The following is a 26,840-nucleotide window of genomic DNA, read 5'->3' on the forward strand; positions in this document are numbered from 1 at the left end:
AACTCAACAAATATTGTTTAAGAAACAAAAAGCTCTCTCTAAGTTAATTTCTATATTTATACTCATCATTTTAAAGTTCATGCTCTCAACGCGCGCGTGCACACACACACACACACGTAGAGAGAGAGAGAGGGGGAGTAATCATAATTTTTTGCACCACAATGGCTCTTTACAATCTTCATAACTGCCTCCAATCTTTGTACTGACATGGCTCTTTACAATCTTTGTAACTTTGTCCAATGCACCTGTGTTCTGAGTCAGCATTGGTGTTAATTTCTTTAGCTCCTCAATGTAGTCCTTGAAGTCTTGACCCCCCAATTTTTTCACATTATGAGAGAGAGAGAGAGAGAGAGAGAGAGAGAGAGAGAGAGAGGGGGGTATATATAAATATGTACACATATATGGATATAATTTATAAGTACTAATTTATATAAGATATTACATGTACGGATATAATTTATAAGTACTAATATGATATAAAATATATATATCCAGCTCCATAGCCGTTTATTAATATATTCCCTATATAGTATTCATATATTACTAAAAACAATCGACAATGGGGTAATTGTAAAAAGCTGGTTTTAGAAACTCAAAAGGCCTCAGCAGGTTTTCTTGGAGTCGGGATGACGTGGCAAACCTTGCGCACGTGGACAAGTTGTGCAGCAAAGAAGCGGCACCTATACGTTTACGAATACTAAGGGTCAGAAAAATACCGTATTTGCAGGTAATGTCGAGATCGTATTTGCGTTCATATTCGTATTCGTATCGTTATTGGTATTCGTAGGATCTCTCTCACTCTCGCGAAAACAGAGAAACAGAACAAGGCCCACTTGAGAATCGTCGCTTTTCTCTCCCTCCCTTCATCTGGGCGATGTAGATTTTGCTTTCTTTGCTCTTTTGCCAGTGTCCAATTTGCTTTTCTGATGGTCCAGACTCCACCATCCAACCTCCGGATTGCATTATTTGTCTGCTTTTCCGGCGGTTTTCCTCTCAATCTCTGCGAGAAATGCAGCCTTTCGGCCCCAGCCGATGGGGTTTGCCTTCGCCCAATCCGGTATGCCGGCTTTTTCCGAGTGCTTTTTCAGCTACATTCTTGACGGCAAGATCTTAAAGGGGACCTTTGGGTTGTCTTAAGAAGAAGGGTTTTACTCAAGAATGCCCACATCAACATAAGCAAGGAAAGATGCTCGACAGTAATAAAGCAGGAGGGGGTGCAGGCCTGCCCTCTTTCCACCAGGCATCAGCAGCAGCCATAGCCATGCCTTCAAGGGAGCGTTTCTATGTGGAGTTAAAACCCGGAGAGACAACCTTTATCTCATGGAAAAAGCTTCTGAAGGACTCTCAGAAGACAGCACGGGCCGCCTCCCTTTCCTCTGAAGCTCCTGCTGGCGCCCACCCTGCCCTTGAAGCTCGCATTGCTCCTGAGGTAAGAGCCCTTCGTTATCATGTTTTCAGGGTTTTACAGCAAATTGAATATCGGTCACATGGGTCCTTCTGTATATATTTAAGGTTAGACAGAAAATTGAATGCGAAATGCCATTGACCACATGACTCTATATGTGTCCTTGTATATCCTAATAAAATATTACATGCTAATCACATATGGGGGATTATATGTGACATTGATATGATCGCATGTGACTAGCCTAGTCATGAGGAACTTTGGTTATTAGGCTTGAACGGGAAGTGATGGGGTTGGGCTATTTGATAAAACGATATGATCCCCCCCTTCTCTCCTTTTGGGACCCTAATGGACGGTCCCTTATATATATCCAGCCTTAGATAAGGGCATTTGCTTTTTCTGTGGCTCTCTTGATATACTGATGGTTGTGATGCTGCTCCAGGTTGTAAAAGAGAAAGACCCTCTTCCGCCTCCTCCCAACCGCTTCAACTCTGTAATAGAAAGGATCGAGAGGCTATACCAGGTCAGTGTCACAATGATATCATGTGAGAGCCTGCTCATATGTGCTGGTTATGGCTAGCATACTCATGCTGGCTTATGTACTGGCTATGGTGGCTTACGTGCTGGCTGCTTCAGGGAGGTAACAGTGACAATGAGCTGAGCGATTATTTGGACGATGACAAGTACGACACACGAGATTCTTTCATAGATGACGCAGAACTGGTATCATTTTTTCAGTTTCATGAGCAATAGCGATGTGGTTGCCTGGCTCTTTTTGATTGTGTAGATTTCTTGGACGTATGGCAGGATGACTACTTTTCAGTGGAGGATGCGAAGCTGAAGCACAAGGGTTTCTTTGTGAATAGGGGAAAGCTAGAACAAGAGTAAGTTTATATATATATTCCTGGTTTTTCTTTGCTGACGTAATGCTAGTCTTGTTGCTTTCTGAGGAAATTCATACGAATCGTATCTAGGCAGTTTGTGTTATGGTATACCTCAGCCATAGGAGGCTGGAGCACATTTTATACCTTCTTTCTACATATGTGGGGATGCCACACTGGTCCATCCGACCTTGTGCACTTGCACAGGGCATTGGTGGTTTGAGCTGTTTCGAAGTCCGAATAAAAGGGACTTCAGCTTGTGAGACCGGGACTTTGGCTTGTCGAACCGCGACTTATCAGACCCATTGATCGGCCGAGATAGCAGGTGGTTGAAGATGGGTTTGCTCTTCATAAACCTTTTTTGCCTACCCAATGTCAGGCGGTCCTTGTGCTGATGGACTGTTTCTCTGGCTTTCAGTCCCTGGCTCATTGCCATTTGCTTTGCCCTCTATCCCTGCCTGTTGCTGCTTCTCCTTGTCGTAAGACTGTTCCCGTGGGTTTCATAAAAATGCATTGAGCATTGGTTCTTGGTAATCCTGGGCCCTGTAGTGTCCAGTTACCCCATCCTCGCCTCTGGACAAGAAACCCCTGGGGATTGAGATGTGTGAAAAGGCTGCCCACTGGTCTTGCTATGCACCTCTGGACAAAAACCTTGAAAGCCCAGGGGGGATCGAGGTGCGTAAAAAGGTTCTGCTGGTCCTGCATCGCCTTAAAGCTGCCTAGTTTCCATAGTGGCTAGTGACAGGTGTGCTGCATTTTCTGCAGTTGTCCTCAGCCTCCTGACAAGCACACAACAAATGAGTTGATTTCTCATGACTTGAAATAAATTGAATGCCTTTAGCTCTCCACTGAAGCTTTAACTCTACTTCCCAAAACACACACTCCATTCTTGCCTCCTCATGCAGACCTGCAAAGGCACTTAGTAACATAGTACTTGTTCAAGCACTTCATGATGAAGCATCTGTGGTTGAGAACTTTACCCTGTTGAGGACTCCTACGATAGCTAACCTTGACTCTAAAGTTCATTGAAGTATGCCATCCACTAGGGCAACTGCTCAAATGGATCTCCAAAACCATCTCCATGCTAGGCTGAGAAGGTTGGTCTGTCCTATGGAATACACTAGGAAAAATAAAATCGTTCTCAAATACATAAGTGGTGCTGAAGTCTCACGGATTGTGCAACAATCCCCATAAATGAGAAGGGCAAAATACTTGCACCTAACCTCCTTTTGTAATGTCCTTTGGTTGAGAAGTTCACTCTCCTTCAAGGTTGGCATTTTGGTTGGTGTTCAGAATTCTCATTTGCCACCACAAAACCTTAGCAAAATAAGCTTCCATTCCTTTACATTTCTTTGCACATTCGTTCATCCTGTATAAACCCTTGATGGTTTCATTTGGAGACCAGAGAATTGAAACGCACGTTGCAGCCTATTTCTCATTGGACAGATAACAGCCTGCACACAGTGATGGAGATGCAATCATGTGAATTAGGGAAGACTGATACTAATGCCTTGCCAGGGTAGATATTATATTCAATCAATCCCATGCATGGACCTGGAGGTGAAGTGAAATGTGCTTGGGTTTAAGAGTGTGGATCTAGGAACCACTTATACCATTATGACTTAAAACAACCACGCACAATACACCACAATGAAATAATTAACACAGCACTGGACTGGAATGGACAGACACTCACCCTCCTCTTGAGATACGCTTGACTATCCAAGGGGAGTACTTTATTACAAGCTTTGAGGACTTCCCCACTAAGAATTGCTGGACTTTCCAAATACAGCTTCCAAACTTAATATGGAACAAAATACAATGATTCCAATATGAGTTGCCTCTGAGAGGGATTGGGTCCTCCTTAAATTTGAAAAGGCACGTCTCCTCAAGAGACCAGGGCAAGAAGGCAAGGCTATCAAGCTTGCTAATAGGTATTATGGTCCATTTCAAGTTACTCAAAAGATTAATGATGTGGCTTTTTGGTTTGCTTTACCCAACCATTGAAAGATGCACAATGCTTTCCATATCAATTTATTAAAGCCCTATGTTGGAACACCACCCTCTGAACCAGTTACAGAAGATCCACCGGAAGTGCATGAATTGTAGGAGGTGCTTCAACCATAACATATTCTCTTTTTCACCAAGAGTGCAAAATCAGAGGAGGAAAACTGATCCATAAGTACTTGGTTAAGTACAAGAACTTTTCTCCTATGGATTCTAGGTGGATGGAAGAGCAAGACCTAAAAGAATATCTTGATCTATTTAGAAGCCGGGGGAGATATAACTACCTCCTAATTTTTTGGGATTGTCACTAATCTTTTTACATGCATGGACATGGGTGTATGACACTGCATGCAGCCATGGCATGTCATGGCCATGCTTCCATAGAGAGTGCTAGTTGCATCTTAGTTGAAGACCCTCGCCATGAAGAAGCATGTGAACATGGCCACCTGAGTGATTGCCAATTGCATCTTGGAGACCCTGGCCACAAAGGTGCATGTGAAAGCGGCTATGGGCATTTGAGGGATCTTGGAGAGCCAAATGCCATAGTTGAAGTGTGGGGCTCTTCATGGGGCTGGTTGCCCTCTTCTATGAAGCATATGAGCCGTCAGAAGAACTTGTGGAGACTAGAGGAGGAGGGGCTATCCATTCTCCCATACATGTCACATGCAAGCCCACCTACATGCAAAGTTATCCACATGAAAAGCTACTTACATGCATCATGTCACATGCAATCCCACCTACATGCATGCATGCTACATGCAAAGTTATCTATATGCATGCATGCCACATGCAAAGCTACTTACATGCATGCATGCCACATGCAAGCCCACCTACATGCTACATGCAAAGTTATCTACATGCATGCACGCTACATGCAAAGTTACCTACATGCATGCATGTCACATGCAAGCCTACCTACCTGCATGCATGCCACATGTAAGCCCATGCAACCATGCAAGTTCATGCAAGCCCATGCAACTATACAAGGAATGCAAGCTCATGCAACCTCACCTTTTTGCATGTAATCTCATCCACTAGCATGTAAAGCTACCTACCCCATCTAAGTCTATAAAAGATCACCTACGAGAGCGAAGAGAAGCTGTCTCATTCCATTTTTCCTCACGTCTACCTGATGCCTAGAGCTGGGCACCCTACTTCAGCCCCCTCCTGGCACTCCTTTCAGCTAGGTGCCCTGTTTTCAGCCCCCTTCTGGCACCCCAATAGCTGTACAACCTGATTTCAGCCCCTCTCCTGGCATAGCTACTGCTATACGACCTGTTTTCAGCCCTTCAGGCAGCCCAAAGCTGTTATGGCAGCATTAGAGCTGTACAACCAGCGATTCCAGCCATTTCTCTACATGCTATGCTTGGGAGCTCTCTATTGTTGCCAAACTGCCGCCGAACTTTTTGTGCCCCTTTCTGGCATGAAACCACAAGAGAAGGGTATTATCGAAGCCTCGAGGTGAAGAAGAACAAGTCTTGTACTTGTTGCTGGTGTTTTCTGTGAAGAATCAAGCCCTTGCATTATGGCGTAAGATGTGTAGGCATCTGGTCTCGCGCTCGTCATCATACCAACTATGTTGAGGCAAGGATCCACAAGGAGGATTGGTGGTAGAGTGGTGTGTGAATGAGTGCACAGAGCGGAAGCAACTAAGCACTAGAGTGTGCTGAGCAGAGAGTGCAAGAGAGAGAGAGAGAGAGAGAGATGGAGCAACTATGCTGAATATACTGAAGTGATATAGTCCCATGCAAGAGATAGAAAGTGTCTCATAAGTGAGGGAGCAAAAGAAAGACTAGGCAAGATGGAAAAGTGAAAGGCCATCCCACCTATTTATAGGTAAGAGGGGTTGGCCGACTGGACATGATGTAGCTGGCCGATTGAGGAAAATACATCCAGGCTGGGAAAAATCCTAGAAAAATATATAATAAAAGGGGTGGCCAGCCCACAATCAAGGGCCATGAAAAGGGACCAAAAGGGACACCAGATATGGGCAAAAACTGGGGATGAATGTGCTAACACCCCCTCTCAGTACTAGATGCTGAACATACTCCGAGGAGCCAAAGATGAGGAGCCAAGGAAGCCTGAGAAACCGGCTTGGTGAACAAATCTGTAGCATTCTCCGCTGAAGGACAATACTCCAAATGCAAATTTCCAGTAAGAACCCGTTCACGAACATAGTGATACTGTATCTCAATGTGTTTCGTACGAGCATGAAACATAGGGTTCTTGGCAATGGCGATGCAACTTTGATTGTCACACCAAAGAAGAGTATATCTGGTAGGAGGACAGCCAAGCTCCTCCAATAATCTCCGCAACCAAATCGCCTCACATGCAGCATAACAAACCACACGATACTCTGCCTCTGTAGAGGAAAGCGCCATAGTAGGCTACTTTTTACTGCATCATGAAATGGCTCCAGACCCAAGTGAAAAAACACAACCAGTGGTCGAACGCCGAGTATATGGATCTCAAGCCCAATCTGAATCAGACCATCCAAGAAGAGTGCATCCTTGGCCATAGAAGATGCCAAAGTCCAGAATGCCACGCAAGTACCAAAGAACTCTGAGAGCACACCGCCAATGTTGCTGACGGGGTTTGGATGAGAAAGAACTCAATAAGCTGACTGCGAAACATACGTCCAATTGGGAGTAGGTCAACTAGACCAAACAACCGACGAGAACCCGATATTGTCCCTGGAAAAGCATCAAGAAGAGAAAGCTTCTCACTAGTATCCATAGGAGAAGATATTGGTTTGCATCCAGTCATCTGAAATCTGTCAAGAATCTCCCATGTGTACTTCTGTTGAGAGAAGAAAATGCCCTTCGGGGTATGCCAAATCTCAAAGCCAAGAAAATAATGTAGAAGGCCAAGATCCGTCATCTCAAACTCTGTCTCCAAAGCATCCATGACTGAACGGATCCTCATAGAATAAGAACCTGTAAAGATGAGGTCATCGACATAGACCACAATGATAACAATCAACCCCCTCTCAAGGAGGATATAAAGGTTCGAATCTGCATGAGAATGGCACAGGCCGAGCTTCTGAACATAGTTGTTATGAGGCGCGCGCCTCTAATGGTTATAAGCGTTTGAGGCGTACGACTGCCTGATCGAGGCGTCAACTTTACTCTTTTTTTTTTTTTTGCTGGTTTGAGTCTTTAGACGGGGGCAAAAAGGGCCCAAGGCAGCCCCTCTCACACACACTCTCTCTCTCGCTCATTCTCTCCCTTCCTCCCTTAAGCCTTTCTCGAGACCCAAAGTTCAAAGTTCAAACACACGAGGATGATGATGTTTTTAATACCCACTTTTGGAGCTCTCTCATACTACCGGTTCATTTCATTTTACTTTGTACCCTTGAATCTTGATGATGTATCCAGATGATGATGATGGACTATTTTGGTCTCATAGGTCATTTTGGCCTTTTGCAGACGTTTAATACAGCTTTCTTTCACACACACACTCTCTCTCCCTCTCATACACACCCTCTCTCTCCCTCCCCCAAGGCTCATACATACACTCTAGTCTCTCTCTCTCTCTCTCTCTCTCTCTCTCTCTCTCTCTCTCAACTTTCACTATAAACAGGCGCCTCTAACACGCCTCTAACGTCTCTAAAAAATACGAGTCTTTGAAGGCACGTACCATACCCACCTCGTACCAAACGCCTCTGACACCTCTAACAACCTTGCTTCTGAAAGAACTCATCAATCCGCTGGTACCAAGCCCGCGGAGCTTGCTTCAAACCATATAAAGCTTTCTTCAGTTGGTACACCTGATCCTGTTTGCTTGGAACAACAAATCTCGACGGCGGCTGATCAACATAACCTTTTGTGTAAGCTCTCCATTCAGGAAAGCTGACTTGACGTCCATCTGGAATACAGGCCATCTATGATGTCCTGCAAGAGCAAGAACGGTGCGAATGGTAGTCATCCAGGCCGTCGGAGCGAAGGTCTCATCGAAGTCGACTCCAGGGCGTTGAGCATAACCCTTGGCTACCAACCTCGCCTTGTGCTTGTCCAAGCTGCCATCAGCTCGAAACTTCGATTTGAAGATCCAGCGCACACCAATCACCTTACCTTGCAATGGCCTAGGCACCAAATTCCAAGTGCCATTCCGTTCAATAGCATCTAGCTTTGCCTGCATAGCATGTAAACCGGCCTTGGTCTTCAGACGAAACCAAAGGGCGGTGCAAAAACAAACTTGCACACAAAACACTTCAACACCTTTGAGGACCAAGAAAAGGAAAACAAACAGGGGGAGCTAGAGTGCTCTTGCAAACAGTACACGAACACCAATTGGCCCCAAAACGTAGTGGCGCCCCTTGCGGTATTTCTTTAATTGATTGTAAGAGCTTTGATTACAATAAGGCTGGAAACTCAGCCGTCCCGGTAGAACTCCTGAAGCCTGCAAAGATCCTGCATCATGGCTTCTTGTTCACTTGGCATCCACAAACAATTCTAGCTATCGTTCACATCAAAAGACTCTTTCATATTGAGTCTTGCATACAGAAGCTTTCTACAACCATCCATAGGCTCTCACCCTATGAACAACATCACACCCTAACACATCCAGTGCTCCTGTATCACAACAAAGACTCCAAACTATTTTCCAAAAGAGAACTCGCATCACAGCACAGCATGCTATACAGTCCACACACCTGGACAAACCCTCTCTGCCTTCCAAGGGTACTATCCATCTCAGTCATGGATTCCCGAACCCCTGTCCAATCAGCAGCAAGGCTGTACAAAACATGTGTCAATCCTGTACCCATTGCCTGCATGTGACCTATCTCGTGGAGAAACCAAAAACATGTTTCCTCGAGAAACCTACGACCTGTTTCCACATGAAACCCTTAGGCCTGTTTCTTCTTGAAACCTTTGTCCTTTTTCCACAACCATACATAGCACCATTCAAAGACAGTGCCAACAACGGCATACATCCAGTGACCTATTTCCTCATGAAACATCTGGAAACATAGGTATGCCCACAACTGTAGGTCCCTGTGTTCCTTTCAACCAGGCAGAAAGCAATCTGGTCTATGAACATGCACCCATGTGAGCTTGCATCACTTCTATGCCAGGAAACACATCCAAGTGACTTGCACTTGCAGCCAACCAAAACATCCCATAACCAGTCTCAAAACAGTCCTGGCTGTGCGCCTCCTTCAGCCCGCTCCTTCCCTTGGGAGAGAGAGATAGAGAGAGATATCAGCTGTGCTGTAGCCTGACTGTTTTTCCACCAGTCCCAGAGGCGTGTAGCTGCAGCCCGACCAGCCTGCCAACCTTCCAACCTGCTGTCCAGCCCCCTTTTCTAAGAGAGCTAAAGCACATGTATATGCTGCCTGATTCCTAGCCAGCCAGAGTGGGCGCACAGTCCAGCACTGTGCTGCTTTCCACGCGTGGGAGAGAGAGAGCAGTCCCACCTTGTGCTTGCAAGCCCCAGTCGCTAAAAAGCAAAACGCCCACGTGTGCTGGCCCGCTGTTTGCATGAGAGAGATAGAGGCAGTCCAACCTGCGCTTCCTGCAGCCCGCTAGTCGCCCAAAGAGAAAGAGCAAATGTGAGTGTCCAGGTCGCTAGCCTCCTCCTCTCGAAAAAGCACACTCTTGCGTGCAGATGCAACCCACTCCCCGAAAAAGAGCATAGGCCCCAATAATAGCATATGGGCCACGATTCCTTTCAAAAAGGGGTGTTCTTTTGTTTTTAAAGGTTTTAAACCTTTTGTCACCTCTAACCTTTGTCCCCATGGGCTATGAGAAGGGACTTTAATCATTTGGCCCCCAAACTGGTGCCATTCACATTGTCCACCATGTCCCTGTGCACACTTGCAAACTATCAAGAGAAAGACACAGGGTCGTAACATAGCACGACGCCAAGGCTCATGTGAAAGAGCCTCGTCCACCACAGAAGAGGGAACAGAAGGACCATGAATGATAGAGGACATAAGAGCATAGTTAACAAACATGTTGCCCTCATGAATTTGGTTCCCTGAAACTCTGGAAGATCGCCTGAGAGAACCAGGCGGAGGAGTAAAAGGAAGCTCACGTAACCCAGAATCACGAGGTGTCTGAAAGTACCATCCAGGCATAGATCTGCTCGAACTCGCTGGAGGGGTAGAGTCATCATCATCCGACTAAGAATCCACAGCTGGAGGTGTAACAGAAGCAGAGGGAGGAGGAGGAGGCGGAGGAAGAAGAAGCTCACCACCCCCCTCTGAAGATGTAGGAGACTCGTTGAACACCACATCACGGCTCACAACAACTTCGCTGACCTGTTGATCATAAAGACGATATGCCTTGGACACAGTGCTCTATCCGAGAAAAGTCATGCGCCGAGACTTTGAGTCCAACTTGGAGCGATGCTCCTTAGGCACATGTACATACGCCGAACAGCCAAAAACACGGAAATGAACAACAGAGGGCTTCTCACCATGGAAAGCCTCATATGGAGTTTTATTTGGAAGAGCAGCAGTAGGAGACCTGTTCTGAATGTAGACAGCAGTGGAAGCCGCCTCAACCCAGAAACGTCAAGGTAATGAAGAATGCTCAAGCATAGCACGGGCCATCTCCATAATGTTCCTATTCTTCCTCTTTGCAACTCCATTCTGTGATGGAGTATATGCTGTAGTAAGTTGTCTCCGAATGCCATGGGTCCTGCAATATTGCTGAAACTCCTGGGATGTAAACTCACCCCCTCTGTCGGTCCTGAGAGCCTTGACCGAGAAACCGGTCTCTTTTTCCACCTCAACTCTCCAATCACAAAAGTGTTGAAAAGCCTCATCCTTGGACTTCAGAAAGAAGACCCAAGTATATCTGGAGAAGTCATCCACCATCACTAGCATGTACACCGCCTTACTCAAAGATGCGGTACTCATAGGACCACATAAGTCTGCATGAACAAGAGCAAGTGATGTTGAAGATCTGTGTGTCGCCTCCTTCGGAAAGGCGGCTTGGTGTTGCTTTCCTTGTAATCAAGAGGAACAAACAGTAGATGGAGCCTTGATGGTCAGTAAACCCTCAATCAACCAATCCTTCGAAGCTCGCTGTAGAAGCTGATAGCTCAAATGGCCAAACTGAGCATGCCAAAGAGCAGAAGAAGAACCAGAAGAAAGCAAAGTGGTCAACTTGTACAGACCACTATCTTGGACTTCCTGAGACAAGATGCTACCAGTCTCCTTATCACGAATGGTGATCTCATAACGAGAGAAGATCACCTCTGCACCCTGAGCTGTAAGAGCACTCACTGACAAAAGGTTAAATGCCAAATCTGGAATGTACAGAATGTCAGAAAAGTACCTCTTGTCCTCGGAGGAGCGGAAGATGGGGATGGTGCCATGTCCATGCACTGGCACGGAAGAAGAATCACCCAAAGTGATCTCCCCTGTCCTGGCAGTGAAGTCCTCGAACCAATCTCGATGGGGTGTCATGTGAGCAGTAGCACCGCTATCCACAATCCACGACCGCGACTGAGAAGTCACAAGAGCAAGTACATGACGAGTACCTGCTAATAGAAGAATACCATCATCCTTCTTGGTCTAAGACACGGCTGTAGAGGAAGAGTTCTTTGCTTCTTCATCCCGCTTATTCTTGTGACATTGGGGCGATTTATGACCCTTCTTGCCACAATAATGATACTCAATGTCCTTGTTTTTAGAAGATTTTCTTTTGTCTTTATCCTTGTCGTTATCCTTGGAGTTCTAATCAGAACCCCCTTTCCCTTTCTTCTGTTGATTCTTCCCTTTATCTCGTGCAGCCAAAGCTCCATTAGAACCACCAGAGGTGCCATTCCGCTCCTCAAAGCGAGACTCAATCTGCATAATGGAGGGGAGAACTTCCTCCCAAGTAACTGGAACAGGACGAGGAGAAGAAACAAGAGACTGAAAATAAGCATCAAACCTCTCTGGAAGCTTGGAGAGAAGCCGAATAGCCATATCCTCTATAGAGATATCCTTGCCACAAACAGCAAGCTCGTCTCGGAGATCTTTCATCTTCGAGATGAAAGCAAATAAAGATGGAAAGGCAGAAACTGACAAGTTCATAAGCTGCTTTTCCAACGCCAAAATCTGACCCGGAGACTTAATCTCGGAGAGATCTGCAAATGCCTTCCAAACTTCATGTGCAACATCTATTGTATGCACATGAGAGAGAACAGAATCTTGACAATTCAACATCAGAAAAGAGAAAACACGACGATCATTCGCCTGCCAAATATCAATCTATGCGTGAGTCACACCACCGGAAGCAAGGGTGGGAGGGGTGGCATTGGCAGGTGTAACAAGCCAATCCCAGAGATCCATGCCACGCAACTGATTTCACCTTCACCTTCCACAAAGTGTAGTTGGAACCATCCAACTTTGTAGACTCAGAGAACATATGAAGTGTAGTTGGGGGAGCCATCACAAAAGCTTGGGCTCAATCTCAAAAATATGCACAATCTTGGAAGGAGTATCCACCACAGGTACCAAGGTTGCCACCAAAGCCAGAACCACCACAAGACCCCCTCTGCAAAAGGGAATGTCCATTGGAGAGGAAAACGCAGCCAAAGAGGGGCTGCAGTCCTGAAAAAACAGGCCGCCTAGTTCCAAACTCCAAGAAGGAAGAAAACGCTGATGAGAAAATACTTTCAGGCTGTAAGTGATGAAGCCAAAGTGAAAGGAAAGCAATCAGCAGCAACTGTCCAGAAAACGCAGCATCCAGAGGGCTGCAAATCTGAGAAAAACGCAGAGCTGAAGGGGCTGTAGATAGGACACAATCTGGGGCAGCAGAGGGAATCGCTGAACCGGGAGCTCTGATACCATGAATGAGTGCATAGAGCGGAAGCAAATAAGCACTAGAGTGTGCTGAGCAAAGAGTGCAAGAGAGAGAGAGAGATGGAGCAACTATGCTGAATATACTGAAGTGATACAGTCCCAAGCAAGAGACAAAAAGTGTCTCATAAGTGAGGGAGCAAAAGAAAGACTAGGCAAGATGGAAAAGTGAGAGGCCAGCCCACCTTTTTATAGGTAAGAGGGGCTGGCCGACTGGACATCATAAACTGGCCGACTGGACATGATGTAGCTGGCCGACTGCGGAAAATACATCCAGGCTGGGAAAAATCCAGAAAAATATATAATAAAAGGGGTGGCCAGCCGACAATCAAGGGCAATGAAAAGGGACCAAAAGGGACACCAGATATGGGCGAAAACTGGGGATGAATGTGCTAACAGTGTGGAGGTGGGTTGTATCATGCAAAAAGGTGGTGTGCTGGGCTGTGATGGTGGATAGTAAAGTAGAAAGATCAATCGTGGAGAGTTGGGGCTCGAGATGACATTGATAATCATTATCTAGGTCATGGTGGAAGTGGGTATGTGAGGCGGCTGTTTGGGAAAGATGCAAGAGATGTCGAAAGACCAAGTGTGGGAAAGATGCAAGAGATATGGAAAGGCCAAGTGTGATCTGCATTCATGCAAATAGTCAACTGTACTAGAGCCCCCTTTATGGGGAAAGCATGAGAGACCTCCTGAGGTGGGCCAATTGCTTATGCTGTAATATATGATGAGCCCATGTGTGGTGCCCATCTCTAAGAAAGACCTACCAAAGAAGGCAATATTAACGGAGTCTTGTGATATCCTTTGAATACCCATGTCCCTAGGATTCAAGTCATGCAAAATGATGGGATCCCTCTCAAAGTCGGAGACCCTGACCTGATCGCTCCCAAACTGTGCTCATCGAAGTCCCCAAGGTCCCCGACCTGGAAAACTCTGTAATATCAGTATATAGTGTCAAGTATGGTGACGCCCATCCATTAGAGAACTCTGGGCATAGCGAGATGTATCCGGTGGAAAATAGCATACCGTTGTGTGTACCACCCGATCTCCTGGCAAGCATAGATGCATCCACATATATCGGGCCTCCTCATTTGTCACCATTTGGTCCTGTTACAAGCTTTGAGCAGTGTTTTGGGGAAAGCCCACACGCAGAACGGAACCAAGGTGAGAACGGGGATTTTCCACAGAAGAAGGGGTTGAGCTGAAGGATTCACTAGCATGGATAGGCCTGAAAGATGGTCACAAAGCATGAGTTGTGTGACAACCAGTCCTAAAAGGGTATTTTATTGGAATTTTTGGTCTTGTGCTTCTGGCCGACAACCCTTCTCTGGGCCGACCAATAGCCCTTCCACATATATAAGCAACATCTCATAAATATGGAAAACTAACCACATCATAAACATCAAGAAGGGGTTAAGCTGAAGGATTCACTAGCATGGATAGGCCTGAAAGATGGTCACAAAGCATGAGTTGTGTGACAACCAGCCCTGGATTTTTTGATGTTGTGCTTCTGGCCGACCAGCAACCCTTCCACATATATAAGCAACATCTCATGAATATGGAAAACTAACCACATCATAAACATAACTGCTGCTGTCGGCCTACCCCTACAGTAGCCTAGATCTTCATCGTTCTCATCTGCAGTTGCTGTCGTCGGCTCCTTCCTCAGGACAACAGCCCTTTCTGCTCATCATCACACCTCGAGACAACATCCCATTCTCTGCTACTACCTACCTTGGGATAGTAACCCGCCATTTGCTCGGGATCGCGGCCTCTCCGCTCTTAGCTACTACAGCTCGGGACAACAGCCCTCTCTGCTCCACACATCTGTTTTCTTTTGCATCTGAGACATATTGTATCTGGATACCTTCTGTGTTTTGCTCCTCTGCAATCCTCTAGCAGTTGTCCAGCCCTGCACCCCTAAGGTACCACACCAGAGCCTGCACCACTACATTTCCGCTGCCCACTATAGACACAGCTGTCCTCGACTCGAGCCTTCATCACCGACCATGCTTCAACTCCGATCTTGTCTTTGCTTCTTCGATGGTCTACTACGAAGAGTCACCTCACATTAGAGGGCCTCTTGTATTGCATTACATTCAGCATTATACATACACTCATTTATCCATTTCATGCTGTGTTGATGTGCTGTGATCTCTCGCACATTGTCCTTTCGTCCTTTTGCCCTCAGATGAGTATCATGGGATTTTAATCATTTATGTGACTTACAAGGTTTACGAGTCAATGTGTTCAGATATCATTAAAGTTTGGCTGGACATCTTATTGTTTGGGCATGGATTCATGGACAAAAGAGGGCGCCTATGATTGAGGGCCAAATTTGGCGTACAAAACTTGGGCATCAAGTTAGAGGAAGCTAAAAGTGACTTTCCAGGTATTTTTAGGCTGGTTGACTCCATATAAAGAGGAGATGAGCTGAATTGTAAGAGGGAATGTGGGGCTGTTCACTTGTGGGAGAGGTGCTGAAGAGATATAGGCTAGCAGCAGTGCTGTGTTTTGCTTCTGCTGGTCGCCCTCAGACTGGTTGACAATAGCTGGTCGTATAGCTGTGTGTTTCCTTTTTGGTTGGATGCCTTCATAACTGGCCGAGAGCAGGTTCTCTCTCTCTCTCTCTCTCTCTCTCTCTCTCTCTCGTTCGATTGGGTGCTACAGAGGTGCTGGCCGTACAACAGCACCCCTCGGAAGGGATTGGCCGTACAACAGCCATCTCTCTCTCTTATCTTCCAGTGCTGATTGCAGTATTCAGCTTTGCTATTTGTTGGCTGCTCTCGAACTGGTAGTACAGAGGCACGCCAACAATAGTGTGTTGTTTTCCCTTTTCTAGTCGCTTGTGAACAGGTCATAGACAGTGTCCTCTTGGTTCTCTCGCACGGAACAGGTTGTGAAGAGAGGGGCTGCTTTGGGACAGGTTTGGAGACTGTTTGGGCTGATTTGTGAGATTGATTTGGCTTCGCTTTTACGAGGAGGGCTTTGTCAGAGTCATGTGTGCGCTTTGTGAAGAAAGCTACCCAGGACACGTGGTGGAAAATGTGGTGCTGATTGCACCCTCACCTTGGATTCTTTGTTAAAGCTTCTTCGTAATAAAGAATACCTAGGGGGGCCAGCCGTTCTGGCTCAGTGTGTTGTCTTTATTCATATTCTGTGGCTTTTTGTGGTTATTCTTTGTTTGTATTTGAAGTGTTTCTCTTCTAGTCTGGGTGCCTATCGGTTATAGTGGTATCAGAGCTGAGCTTCTTTGAGTGATTGGAGAGGAGCAAAGATCTTGGAAGGACCCGGATATTGTTATACTTTTCTCATACATCTATCTTATGGATAGAACAGCTTTATTGAAGCAGTCATGCACCAAGAGCATGAGCAGTAGACAACTTGGACTAAGCATTTATGGATTCACATAATTTATCCTCGAAGTACAGAGTTGGCTTTATGTGCCCATGTTTAGCACTCTTTCCTTATGGATTATTGTGGATTATAAATCAAGCTTACAGGCAAGCTACATGGAGATATATCTCAGGATATCTTATGGATATGGTGAGGAGATATTTCTTTTGCCCTCATGACGAACTTGGCAAAGAAAAGCTAAGGATACTTCGAGTTTTGAAAAGCTGTTGCGATTTATTGTAAGTGTTTTTAGACACTTAATCCTTGTATGTCTGTACAAGGAGAATTTTGTGTTGTTTGCCTTGAACTGTTTCAGGTAAATACTGCTAATGGTTGAAAAGCGTGGCTTATATGGTTTTTCATATGGATATGTCCAAGGACTATGGACTAAACTTATGGCATATCTTTGCTCGAGGATTTATACATATATGATGGTTTGGCACATCTATATAGTTATCATTGGCTAAGAGATTTTTGGACTTTATATATAGCTCTATGGCACCCTTTATTGGGATGGAGTATGTTTTGTCTCCCTTTATTTGGCCTTTCAAATTGTGTAGCAGAATTTTTTATGGAGCACCAGGATCTCTATGCATGTGACTCATTTTTTATCTTATGTTATACACTTGAGTCCACCTCTCCTTCCAGGTTTGTGATCAGGATACCACCACGGAGTGCATGTCGTAGAGTGAACTTGAGCCCACCTCTCCTCCAGGTCAGGGTACCAACACGGAGTGCACGTGCTAGAGTGAACCATCTCTCCTTTAAAATGTATGTTCGGAGTACTGACACGAAGAGCATGTGGTAAGAGTGGACATGACGTCTCGTTGGCAGGGGACTTCTATGCCAATGGACAGGTGAGTGTTGCATGAACTTATGGAAGGGTGGTAGCCCTGGTGAGTCTTACATGAACTCATGGAAGGGTGGTAGCCGTAGTGAGCAAAGTCTCTTGGAAGGGGAAACCATGGTGAGCATGTTTGGCTTCATGGGAGGATAGTTTCCTTGGTGAAGCAGTTGTACTCTTGTACAGGGCGGAGATACCTGTGAAGAGATAGACATGTGGAGCATGTTAGGCTTGGGCATTCGTATGGATCATAGGGGTGGTGCCTTTATGCAGTCCGATGGCATGGCAAGATGTTTTGTGGCTATTTATTCTATCTATTTTCTTTTTGCAGGTACTCATAGCTACTTATGGGTTTATGGATGTTTGGGACACAGTTGGCTCTTGTGCGTGTGTCTAGATTTTTGCGTTTACTTTTGCAGAGTTGTGGACTCTTGAAGCGTTGGCAAAAGTTTGTTTGTTGTTGCAAGATACAGCTTTATCAAGCTTAAAGTTGTGGACAACTTTTACGAAGCTGGACAGGATGTCAGCAGCTTGGACATTTCCCAATATCATGTATGAATGGTGCTTGTTGGCTACACAAACTTGTGGTGGAAGTATTCTTTGGTATGGCTGTGGTTGGATACTATAGATTGGTAGGGGATCTGCTACACTGACGAGTATGGTGGTGGTACTAGACTTATAGAGTTGTGGACAATTGCTTGTAAGGTGGAGGGGATGTCACCATTTGGTCCCTTTACCAGCTTTGATCAGTGTTTTGGGGAAAGCCCACACACAAACGGAACCAAGGTGAGAACGAGGATTTTCCATAGAAGGGGTTAAGCTGAAGGATTCACTGGCATGGATAGGCCTAAAAGATGGTCACAAAGCATGAGTATCACGGGATTTTAATCATTTATGTGACTTATAAGGTTTATGAGTCAATGTGTTCAGATATCATTAAAGTTTGGCTCGACATCTTATTGTTTGGGCATGGATTCATGCACACAACAGGGCGCCTATGGTTGAGGGCCAAATTTGGCGTACAAAATTTGGGCATCAAGTTAGAGGAAGCTAAAAATGACTTTCCAGGTGTTTTTAGGCTGGCCGACTCTGTCTAAAGAGGGGATGAGGTGAATCCTTAGAGGGCATGTGGGCTGTTCGCTTGTGGGAGATGCGCTGAAGATATACAAGCCGGCAGCAGGGCTGCGTTTTGCTTCTGCTGGTTGCCCTCAGACTGGCCGACAACAGATGGTTGTACAGCTGTGTTTCCTTTTTTGCGGGATGCCTTCATAACTGGCCGACCTCTCTCTCTCTCTCTCTCTCTCTCTTGTTCGATTGGGTGCTACAGAGGTGCTGGCCGTACAACAGCACCCCTCTCAAGGGATGCCTTCATAACTGGCCGACCTCTCTCTCTCTTGTTCGATTGGGTGCTACAGAGGTGCTGGCCGTACAACAGCACCCCTCTCAAGGGATTGGCCGTACAACAGCCATCTCTCTCTTTATCTTCCGGCTTTGTACAGGCTGATTGCAATATTCAGCTTTGCTATTTGTTGGTTGCTCTCGAACGGATAGTACGCGCAGGCCAACAACAATGTGTTGTTTTCCCTTTTCTGGTCGCCTGTGAATAGGTCTTAGACAGTGTCCTATGGGTTCTCTCTCACGGAACAGGCTGTGAAGAGGAGGGCTGTTTTGGGACAGATTTGGATACTGTTTGGGCTGATTTGTGAGATTGATTTGGCTTGGCTTTTATGAAGAGGGCTTTGTCAGTCACGTGTGTGCTTTGTGAAGAAGTGGTGGTGCTGCTGATTGCACCCTTACCTTGGATTCTTTGTAAAAGCTTCTTCGTAATAAAGAAGTAGGGGGGCCCCACCATTCCGACTCAGTGTGCTGTCTATATTCATATTTTGTGGCTTTATGTTGTTATTCTCTGTTTGTATTTGAAGTGTTTCTCTTCTAGTCTAGGTGCCTATTGGTTACATCATCCTTCTGGATAACTATAAGTATGGTGCGGAGATGTGCTCTGAAGGGGGCTACAAACCCCCCAGACTCCTTTTCGCATGCGGAAGCTCTGGGAGTCTTCTTTCAGCCCTAAACACCATCTTGGAACATGCTGATGCAAAACGCATAGAGAAGAGAGAGAAGAGAGAGAGAAAGCTGACTATTTAGTATATTCATATGGTACAAAAAGGTATACAATCTTGCAGCCCTTGGCTGCCTTCTTGAAAAGGTGTAAACCTAATCTATGACTCAGCCCAATGCTGGACTGAATGAATCACAATGAACTATGCAAAAGCCTTAAATAGGCTTTGGAAGATTCAGTGGACTGGCCGATTTGCTGTCAACCATATCCCTAGGCCCATAAAACATATTAGCTGCGACACCATATTTCTCTCCATCATTGCTGGCCGAAAGCGGTCCATTCCACCATCTCTTCCTTGCCCATGTTGTTGCAGAGCTCTTGAATCAAGTCCAAAATCTGGTTCTAAACTGGTTCTTTATCTTGTTGCCTCTTTAGGACTATCCTTGGGATTAGATAGTGCATGTCTTGCACATGACATCCCCCTTTGCTAAACAACCAGTGATCTCAACATGCATACATACACCCAATGGCAACTGTTTGACCTCCTTGCAGCACGCACAATGTCGGCACAACCAATCTATCTTCCCGCAGTTCTTAAAACAGAGTTCTGCGCACATAGAATCAATGACTTGCCCGTAATGCTTGAAATCGCATGCTTTCCAAAAAACGGAGGTCCAACGCGCCCAAAACGCATTTTCGTCGACAGTCTGATAGGACAATATAGTTGCCCTATAGCTTTACTCCCACGAAGAAAGCTCCTCAATCAGAGATCGTTTGTCAGTGCCTCCCATAGAGCTCCCGACACAAGGGTGTAGTTCGCCAACACAAATAGGGAAGAGTAGATGAAGTGATGACGGAATTCCAATCTGTGTTCTTGGATGACTGTCATCATCCCTTGGAGGATCATCCTCCTTTGGAACCGTTGCCTAAAAGCCTTTCCTAGTTTGCCCTAAGTGGCACCCGACTCACATGATTGCCATTCCCTTAGGTTTTGTGGAACACCACTAACCAACCTCTTGGGAATTCTTCCATGGCTTGTGTTTCTTTCCTTGGGCCTCGTACCTATGCACTCTCCTGTACGTTGGATATGCGCACCTTCATCTGGGACTAAATCAGTGTTTAGCCTTGCTGAGCTTGATGCTAAAACAATGTTGCCTGGTCCCCACACCACCAATGATCAAGACACGGGCAATGGTTTCATCCATGCGTGATGTAGTAAGTGTGGGTGGAACATTAGTTGCAACAATATCTCAGGATCAGGTTGAAGCTCTGATACCAATTTCACATGTGGAAGCGCTGGGAGTCTTCTTTCAGCCCTAAACACCATCTTGGAACATGCTGATGCAAAACGCATAGAGAGAGAGAGAGAAGAGAGATATAGCTGAGTATTCAATATATTCATATGGTACAAAAAGGTATACAATCTTGCAGCCCTTGGCTGCCTTCTTGAAAAGGTGTAAACCTAATCTATACCTATATCTATGACTTTGTTGGCCAGATCCCTGGACCCATAAAACATATTAGTTGTAGCCGACACTAGATCCTCTCCATCATTGCTAGCTGACAACCCTTCATGGTCCATTCCATCATCTCTTCCTTGCCCATGCTGTTTTGCAGAGCTCCTGAATCAAGTCCAAAATGTGGTTCTAAACTAGTTCTTCATCTTTGTTGCCTCTTCAGGACTATCCCTTGGATTAGCCAGCACATGTCTTGCACATGACACTCCTCCACACGTCCTGAACTCCCCCTGTATACCGACTCCCATACATACCTTGCAACCTGTGCATAGTTAAAATAAAACATGTTTTTTTGAAAAAATAAAAAACGTGTACGTTTCAAAACGTCCCCAAATTTGGAACGCGTTTTTTTAATGTCATTTAAAAAAAAGGAACTTTTGCTCCTCAATATGCAGCGTTTTCATAATAGGCTACGAATTGTGTTGAAACTTCACTCTTTATTGCAGGATTTTACTCTTCTTCCTAGCCTCTAGGCTTAAAAGACCTATAAAAAATCTTATATCCAAGCCAAAATTATATCAAAAAATTGATGAATAAAAAACGTTTTTTAAAAACTTCCTCATTTTTAAAAAACATTAAAAAAAAATTAAAACCCGTTTAAAACTCGCCGTTTTAGAAACGTTTGGCAACTATGAACCTGTGGCAAAGCTTTCTTGGGGCTCCGATGTGTCTGCGTTGAAGATGATGTCCCGCCCAGTAAAGGTCTTGGAAAATCCTCCTGGATCGGACCATAAGGGTGCCATATCAGTTCCAATTGGCTCTCTGTAGAGCTGAAATGGTCACAGAGAGAGAGAGAGAGAGAGAGAGAGAGAGAGTAATATTAACAACTTCAAAAAACGCAATGGGTCTATGAGACCAAAAGTAGTACAGTGAATCTATGAGAATACTGAATAATGGAAAACTTAAAAGAAAATTATCCATCTATGCCTTGATAACATGTGAATACAAGATATAGATACATCAACATGTGAGTGCAATGAGAGAGAGAGAGAGAGAGAGAGAGAGAGAGAGAGAGAGAATCTCAACATTTCTTTTCCCTGACTTTGCTGGCAGAACTGAACCATCTCCTTCTACTGTAGCTGGTCCCAAGAAGAGGAAAAGGAAGGATATCAAGAAGACAAGCACAGAATCCAATGAAGACGAGTCCAAGAAGTTAAAGTCTGGAGTTAGATTGAAGGCTGCTGCCAGAAAGGTCCCTCCATCAGCTGGCTTACCCACTTCCTTTGATGTGAACACTTCAATTCAAATGGAGAGGAAAGAGGTTCAGGACCCTTTGTCTGTTCGGGAGATGGGAATAGGTACAACTGCAACGGTGGTTGAGAGTGAGCTTATCAATGCTGGGGCAAACAGCATGGTTGTATCTGGGTGTTTGCAGGACATAGTCAGAGATAAGATAGATGGCAAAGAGTTATTAGAAGGTGTTGCTGTAGACAGGCTGATGGTGGATCATATATTCAGTGTAAATGCAAGAGAGCAAGCCACAGGATTGTTTGATGTAAATGAACCTTTGGAGAGGGATGCCACTGTCCCCGTGGAGCAGAGAGAGACCTCGACAACAAATGGATCCAAAGCAAAAGCTGTACAGAAAGCTGCAAAAGAGGATCTAAAGGAGACACTAGTGGGTGCAAAGGTAGGGGTAAAAATATAGGGGATTTAAATTTTTCAGTAACTATGTAATAGCTTAGCCTTAGTTGGCAGCTTTTTTTTAGTATTTTGGACTGCTGAGCTGCAGAAGCCGCCTCCCCTTGCTGGTAAAGAAGTTAGTCCGGGGCGTGCCAAAGGGACTGTTTTAGAGAGAGCGTTTCTGGACTTGGAAAAGGGAGTGGCTGAATGTGAGTTAATTTTGATCTCGTCTTCTTTTTTTCCCCTCCTGCATAATCATTTTGAACAGATTTTTTATGTTTTAGATGGTGGTTGCAGTGTGTCCACCTTCACTTATTGTTCGGGAACCTGAGCAAGGCAAGAGGAATCGTCTTCCTCGAGATATAAAACAGAAGTTGGCAAAAGTTGCTAGATTAGCGGTACGACTAATATCAATGTTCTAGACATACGGGGAAAAGTGTTGTTGGCATCTCTAGTTGCTTATGGAATGTGGTCATTGCTACAGGCCAAACAAGGTAGAATCACGGATGAGTTGATCGAGCGCCTCATGGGGATTCTGGGCCATGTGATGAGAGTGAAGACGTTGAAGGTGTGGCCATTATGGACTAGGCAGAATTGAGCCTTGGCTGGTTGACCAGCTACCTCAACACCCCCACCCACCACCACCCCTCTGCCCCCCCCCCCCCCCTCCAGCTTGTTTTTTTCACCCTATGTCGTGTGCGCCTGTGTGTGTGCATGTGCAAGTGCACCCATGTGTGTATGTACTGTGTGTATGTAACGTACTATGTCTAAAAATGACAACGTACTGCACTTACCAAATTGCTACACACTTTCTGTGTTTTCAAGTAGCAAAGCTAATGACTTGGCCATATGATAACTTTGCAGAGGAATTTGAAAGCAATGATAGAAATGGGTTTGTCTGCCATGCAAGAGAAGGAAGGCCGCTTGCAAGGCATCAAGAAGGAGGTTACGGAAATGATCAAATCCAGGGTTCATAAGCTTCAAGCGCAGGTCATGTTCATGGGTTTGTGAAATAATTCTGGTCAGTCAACATGTACTGATACACCTACTTTCATGACTTCAGGATGCCCGCCTGCCTGACGATTTCCAACTGCTGGGTGCCTCCCCTGAGAAAGCAAGTGGAGAAGGACGGTATCAGTGGGATCATGCAACTGAAGATAAAATCTGTGATTTATATGAGCAATACATTGAGGTTGTGAGATCGGCTGTAGTTTGCTCCCATGGTTTTTGAACATTTCCTTTCATTGGATAATCCGGTGTTCTCAAATATGTTTGCAACTGTCAACAGGGGATGGATGAGAATAAAGGTCCACATTTGAGGAAGCTTTATGCAGAGGTACATTTTTAAGTGTCAAAATTGATGCAATGGGTGGCAAAGCCCGACTTTTCTTTGGCCTATTTCTGGTCTGTATGGAACTGTTTGATATAATGTCCCTTTTCTCAGCTTGCGGAGCTTTGGCCAGATGGATGGATGGACAACATCGGCATTAAGCTTGCTGTGCATAGGGCTAAGGAACGGAAAAAACAGCACAGTAAAGCTAGCAATGTAAGATATGTGGTTCTCAATTGGGATTTCTTTTTTTGTCCCATTGCATTGAGATGCCAGTGGATTTTAAATTATTATTTTGCACAATTCATGTAGAGCGCAGATGCAAAAAAGAGACGGCGGCCAGTGGTGAAGCCAAAAATGGAGGATTTGGGTGGGGACGGGGAGACCATTCTGCAGTTGATTACACCCGGCAGCAATGACCAGTCTTCATTTGACAAAATTAGTAGTACTTTCGAACATGAAGTCCACCTTAGTCACGGACATGAAGTGAAACTGGCTATGGAAGAGAAGAAGAAATACGCCAGCAAACCTGGCAGTGTTGAGAGAAAGAGCAAAACCACTGATGCAAGCCTGCCCTTGAAGAAAAAGATAAAGAGGGAGGTGGATAAAGGTGGCGTGGCAGCAGCAGAAATGGCATTAGTATTGTTGAACAAGAGCTTCTCAGCACAAGATGCCTTTGTGTGCTCCGCTGTGGCTCCGATGCCACCAGCTGAAACTCCTCTGTTGAACATGGGTACACACTACTCAATGGGGGCGAGGCGTCCCTCAAATGAGTAATAGTTCAGTGGTTGTGAAGCTAAGCGTCATTTCCTGAGGTTTATTCGTCTTGGTTTGCTTTTGTTTCTCTAGTTTTATCTGCAGGGGGTCTTTGCAAATTGAAGGCTTCCATTCTCAGGCACTTGTACCATTTGCGTCGAGCTTTTAATTCTCTTGGCGAGCCAAAGTGCTTGTGCATATGCTCGGAAAGTTTAGGTATTCAAAGAATCTCACTGCCCTCCCAGCCTCTCAAGTGGGGCACTGGTGTGCAAACCCATTTGTTGTGTCCTATCCCCTAATGTACATGAGTGGGTATTTGGAGTTTACTTTAGCTGTGGTTTCTCGTGACTTGCTTCGTAAACAATAATCAATGAGATGTGCCATCGATAATTATTTTGGAGTATCTGGAATATACTCGTTTATTTTGCTATCTGGTTCCCCATATGGGTAAGTTGTCAATTTGTGTTTGGCTTCTTCCCCTCCCCCCCACCCTTCCCCCTCCTCTTGTTGTTTATAGCTGGTTTGCCCAGGTAAACAAAGTCAAATGCAGGAAGGAAATTGCATTAGAAACCAGCGAACTTGTGACCTTTGGTTACAAGCCATTATGCTCGACACCATTGGCATCTCACCTGTCTGGGGTTGACATTAGCTGCAGCACAGCTGACGTCCCCATCCTACGAGCCCTAGGTGACCATCTCCATGCTACAGCTCTAGATTTGTGAGATCCTTTTGGAGGGATGGGGAGGCCTTACCACTTCAGGCGGACATAGAGTGTCTATGTGAGGTTGTAGTTGATGCCCACCGTACGGTGATCATACCATAGGTAGCAGCTTATATTCATGTTATCGGTCATTGACTTCCAAGACTAGCATTGCCTAGGTCTCTACCTGATGGAACCACCTCGGCATAGTCTGAGAGGCCATTCATACTTTTCAACCTCCTATCGATAGCATCTTTCCTGTGCCACAGAAGGAAACGACCAAGTGACGACCATAAAGAGTCCTGGAGCTAGAGGACCTTAACAGACAGATTAGGCTGCATATACAGGCGGTATCAGAGCCACTTGACTTCTAGGATAGAGCACTCAATCTACACGGCAGCAAACATCCAAGGGCCACCATCCAGCAACTTAAGATCCGAGAAATTCTCAATAGACAGACGAATGACTCCCCTTGGGGAGTGGATGTAGAGAGCATGCATGAGTTATAGATGAAGCCCTGATTGAGTGTTGCCTCTCTCCCCTTTATTGTCTGGGGAACTTATATTTGAGATACATAGTATGGACTACAACACCACATGCTTCAGTTTCACGTCGTCTACTTATGTGTAGGCAAATTTTTAACTTTTTTTCTGTAACTCCGTCATTTCATGGACTTACCCCAATCTCTTCTGGTCTATATATAACTTTTTTGCTTTCGCTCTCCATGCATGATCTCTTGAATTTCATTTTAATTGATTTTTTCTCCTTTATGCTTCCATGTTTACCAAATACTAGTGTAAATCATGGGGAAAGCTAGAGCATCATATGGACAACCACTTTGGCTCCCTGATAGTGAGGTTAGTTTTAAAGGAATTTTAGAACAAAAAGTTGTTGTTAGGGGTTATAAGGCTAGTGTTGGTTTCACTAGTAATGCTTTGGTGCCACTCATGCCAATGGAGCAACTTCACATGGCTACCAAGAAACTTTTTTTTCATACGTGCACGCACAACATACACCACACTTTTTTAAAAAGTAACACACACACACACACGCGCGCGCGCGCGTGCTTTTCATCTATCATAAAACTCACACGAAAGTGGATGCCTCTCTCTCTCTCTCTCTCTCTTTCCCACACACACACACACTCACATACACAGTTCTCATTTTGGTAAATCTCTTATTAGGGATGTGAAAGCTTTAGGATTGGATTCACATATCCACCTAATATTTTGGGTCTATTCACGTAAGGATCACCTCCTAATAATAAACAAATCCTAACCTATTGCATGCGAGATCTACTCACTTGACTTGGTATTCATTCTTGCTGAGCCGGCTATGAATGTTTGTGGCTTGACTCTGCGTATTGCAAGCGTGCAGGAGAGGAGCTTTCATGGTGACAACTGGCAGCTTCATGCGGCTCTACCTATATAAACTTGTGCAAGGTGAGTGCTTATACAATCACTTAGCCCATGTCTTAGGGTTCTTTCGCCTCGTCTCTTGTGCTTGCATCAGCCAGGAGTTC

At 45.2% G+C, this 26,840-nt stretch overlaps 1 protein-coding gene across 2 annotated transcripts; it reads left to right on the plus strand.

The window, feature by feature from the left end:
* Positions 1-696: 696 nt before the first annotated feature.
* LOC147623302 (ubinuclein-1-like) lies at positions 697-25,048 on the plus strand. Of its 2 annotated transcripts, none has more exons than XM_086821413.1 (13): positions 697-1,429; positions 1,848-1,928; positions 2,042-2,128; positions 2,213-2,289; positions 21,963-22,539; positions 22,642-22,741; positions 22,830-22,930; positions 23,017-23,100; positions 23,397-23,522; positions 23,596-23,724; positions 23,821-23,868; positions 23,977-24,078; positions 24,175-25,048. In XM_086821413.1, exons 1-13 carry the CDS (start codon positions 1,187-1,189, stop codon positions 24,637-24,639), a joined length of 2,220 nt encoding a protein of 739 aa, XP_086677539.1. In that variant the 5' UTR covers positions 697-1,186; the 3' UTR covers positions 24,640-25,048. The 2 variants fall into 2 exon arrangements, with proteins under 2 accessions (XP_086677539.1, XP_086677540.1); XM_086821414.1 differs by having other exon boundaries at positions 24,182-24,350.
* Positions 25,049-26,840: the final 1,792 nt, after the last annotated feature.

This window comes from Cibotium barometz, chromosome 27 (genome assembly GCF_041138505.1).
Source record: "Cibotium barometz isolate CiBa-2024 chromosome 27, ASM4113850v1, whole genome shotgun sequence".
Classification (NCBI taxonomy): Eukaryota; Viridiplantae; Streptophyta; class Polypodiopsida; order Cyatheales; family Cibotiaceae; genus Cibotium; species Cibotium barometz.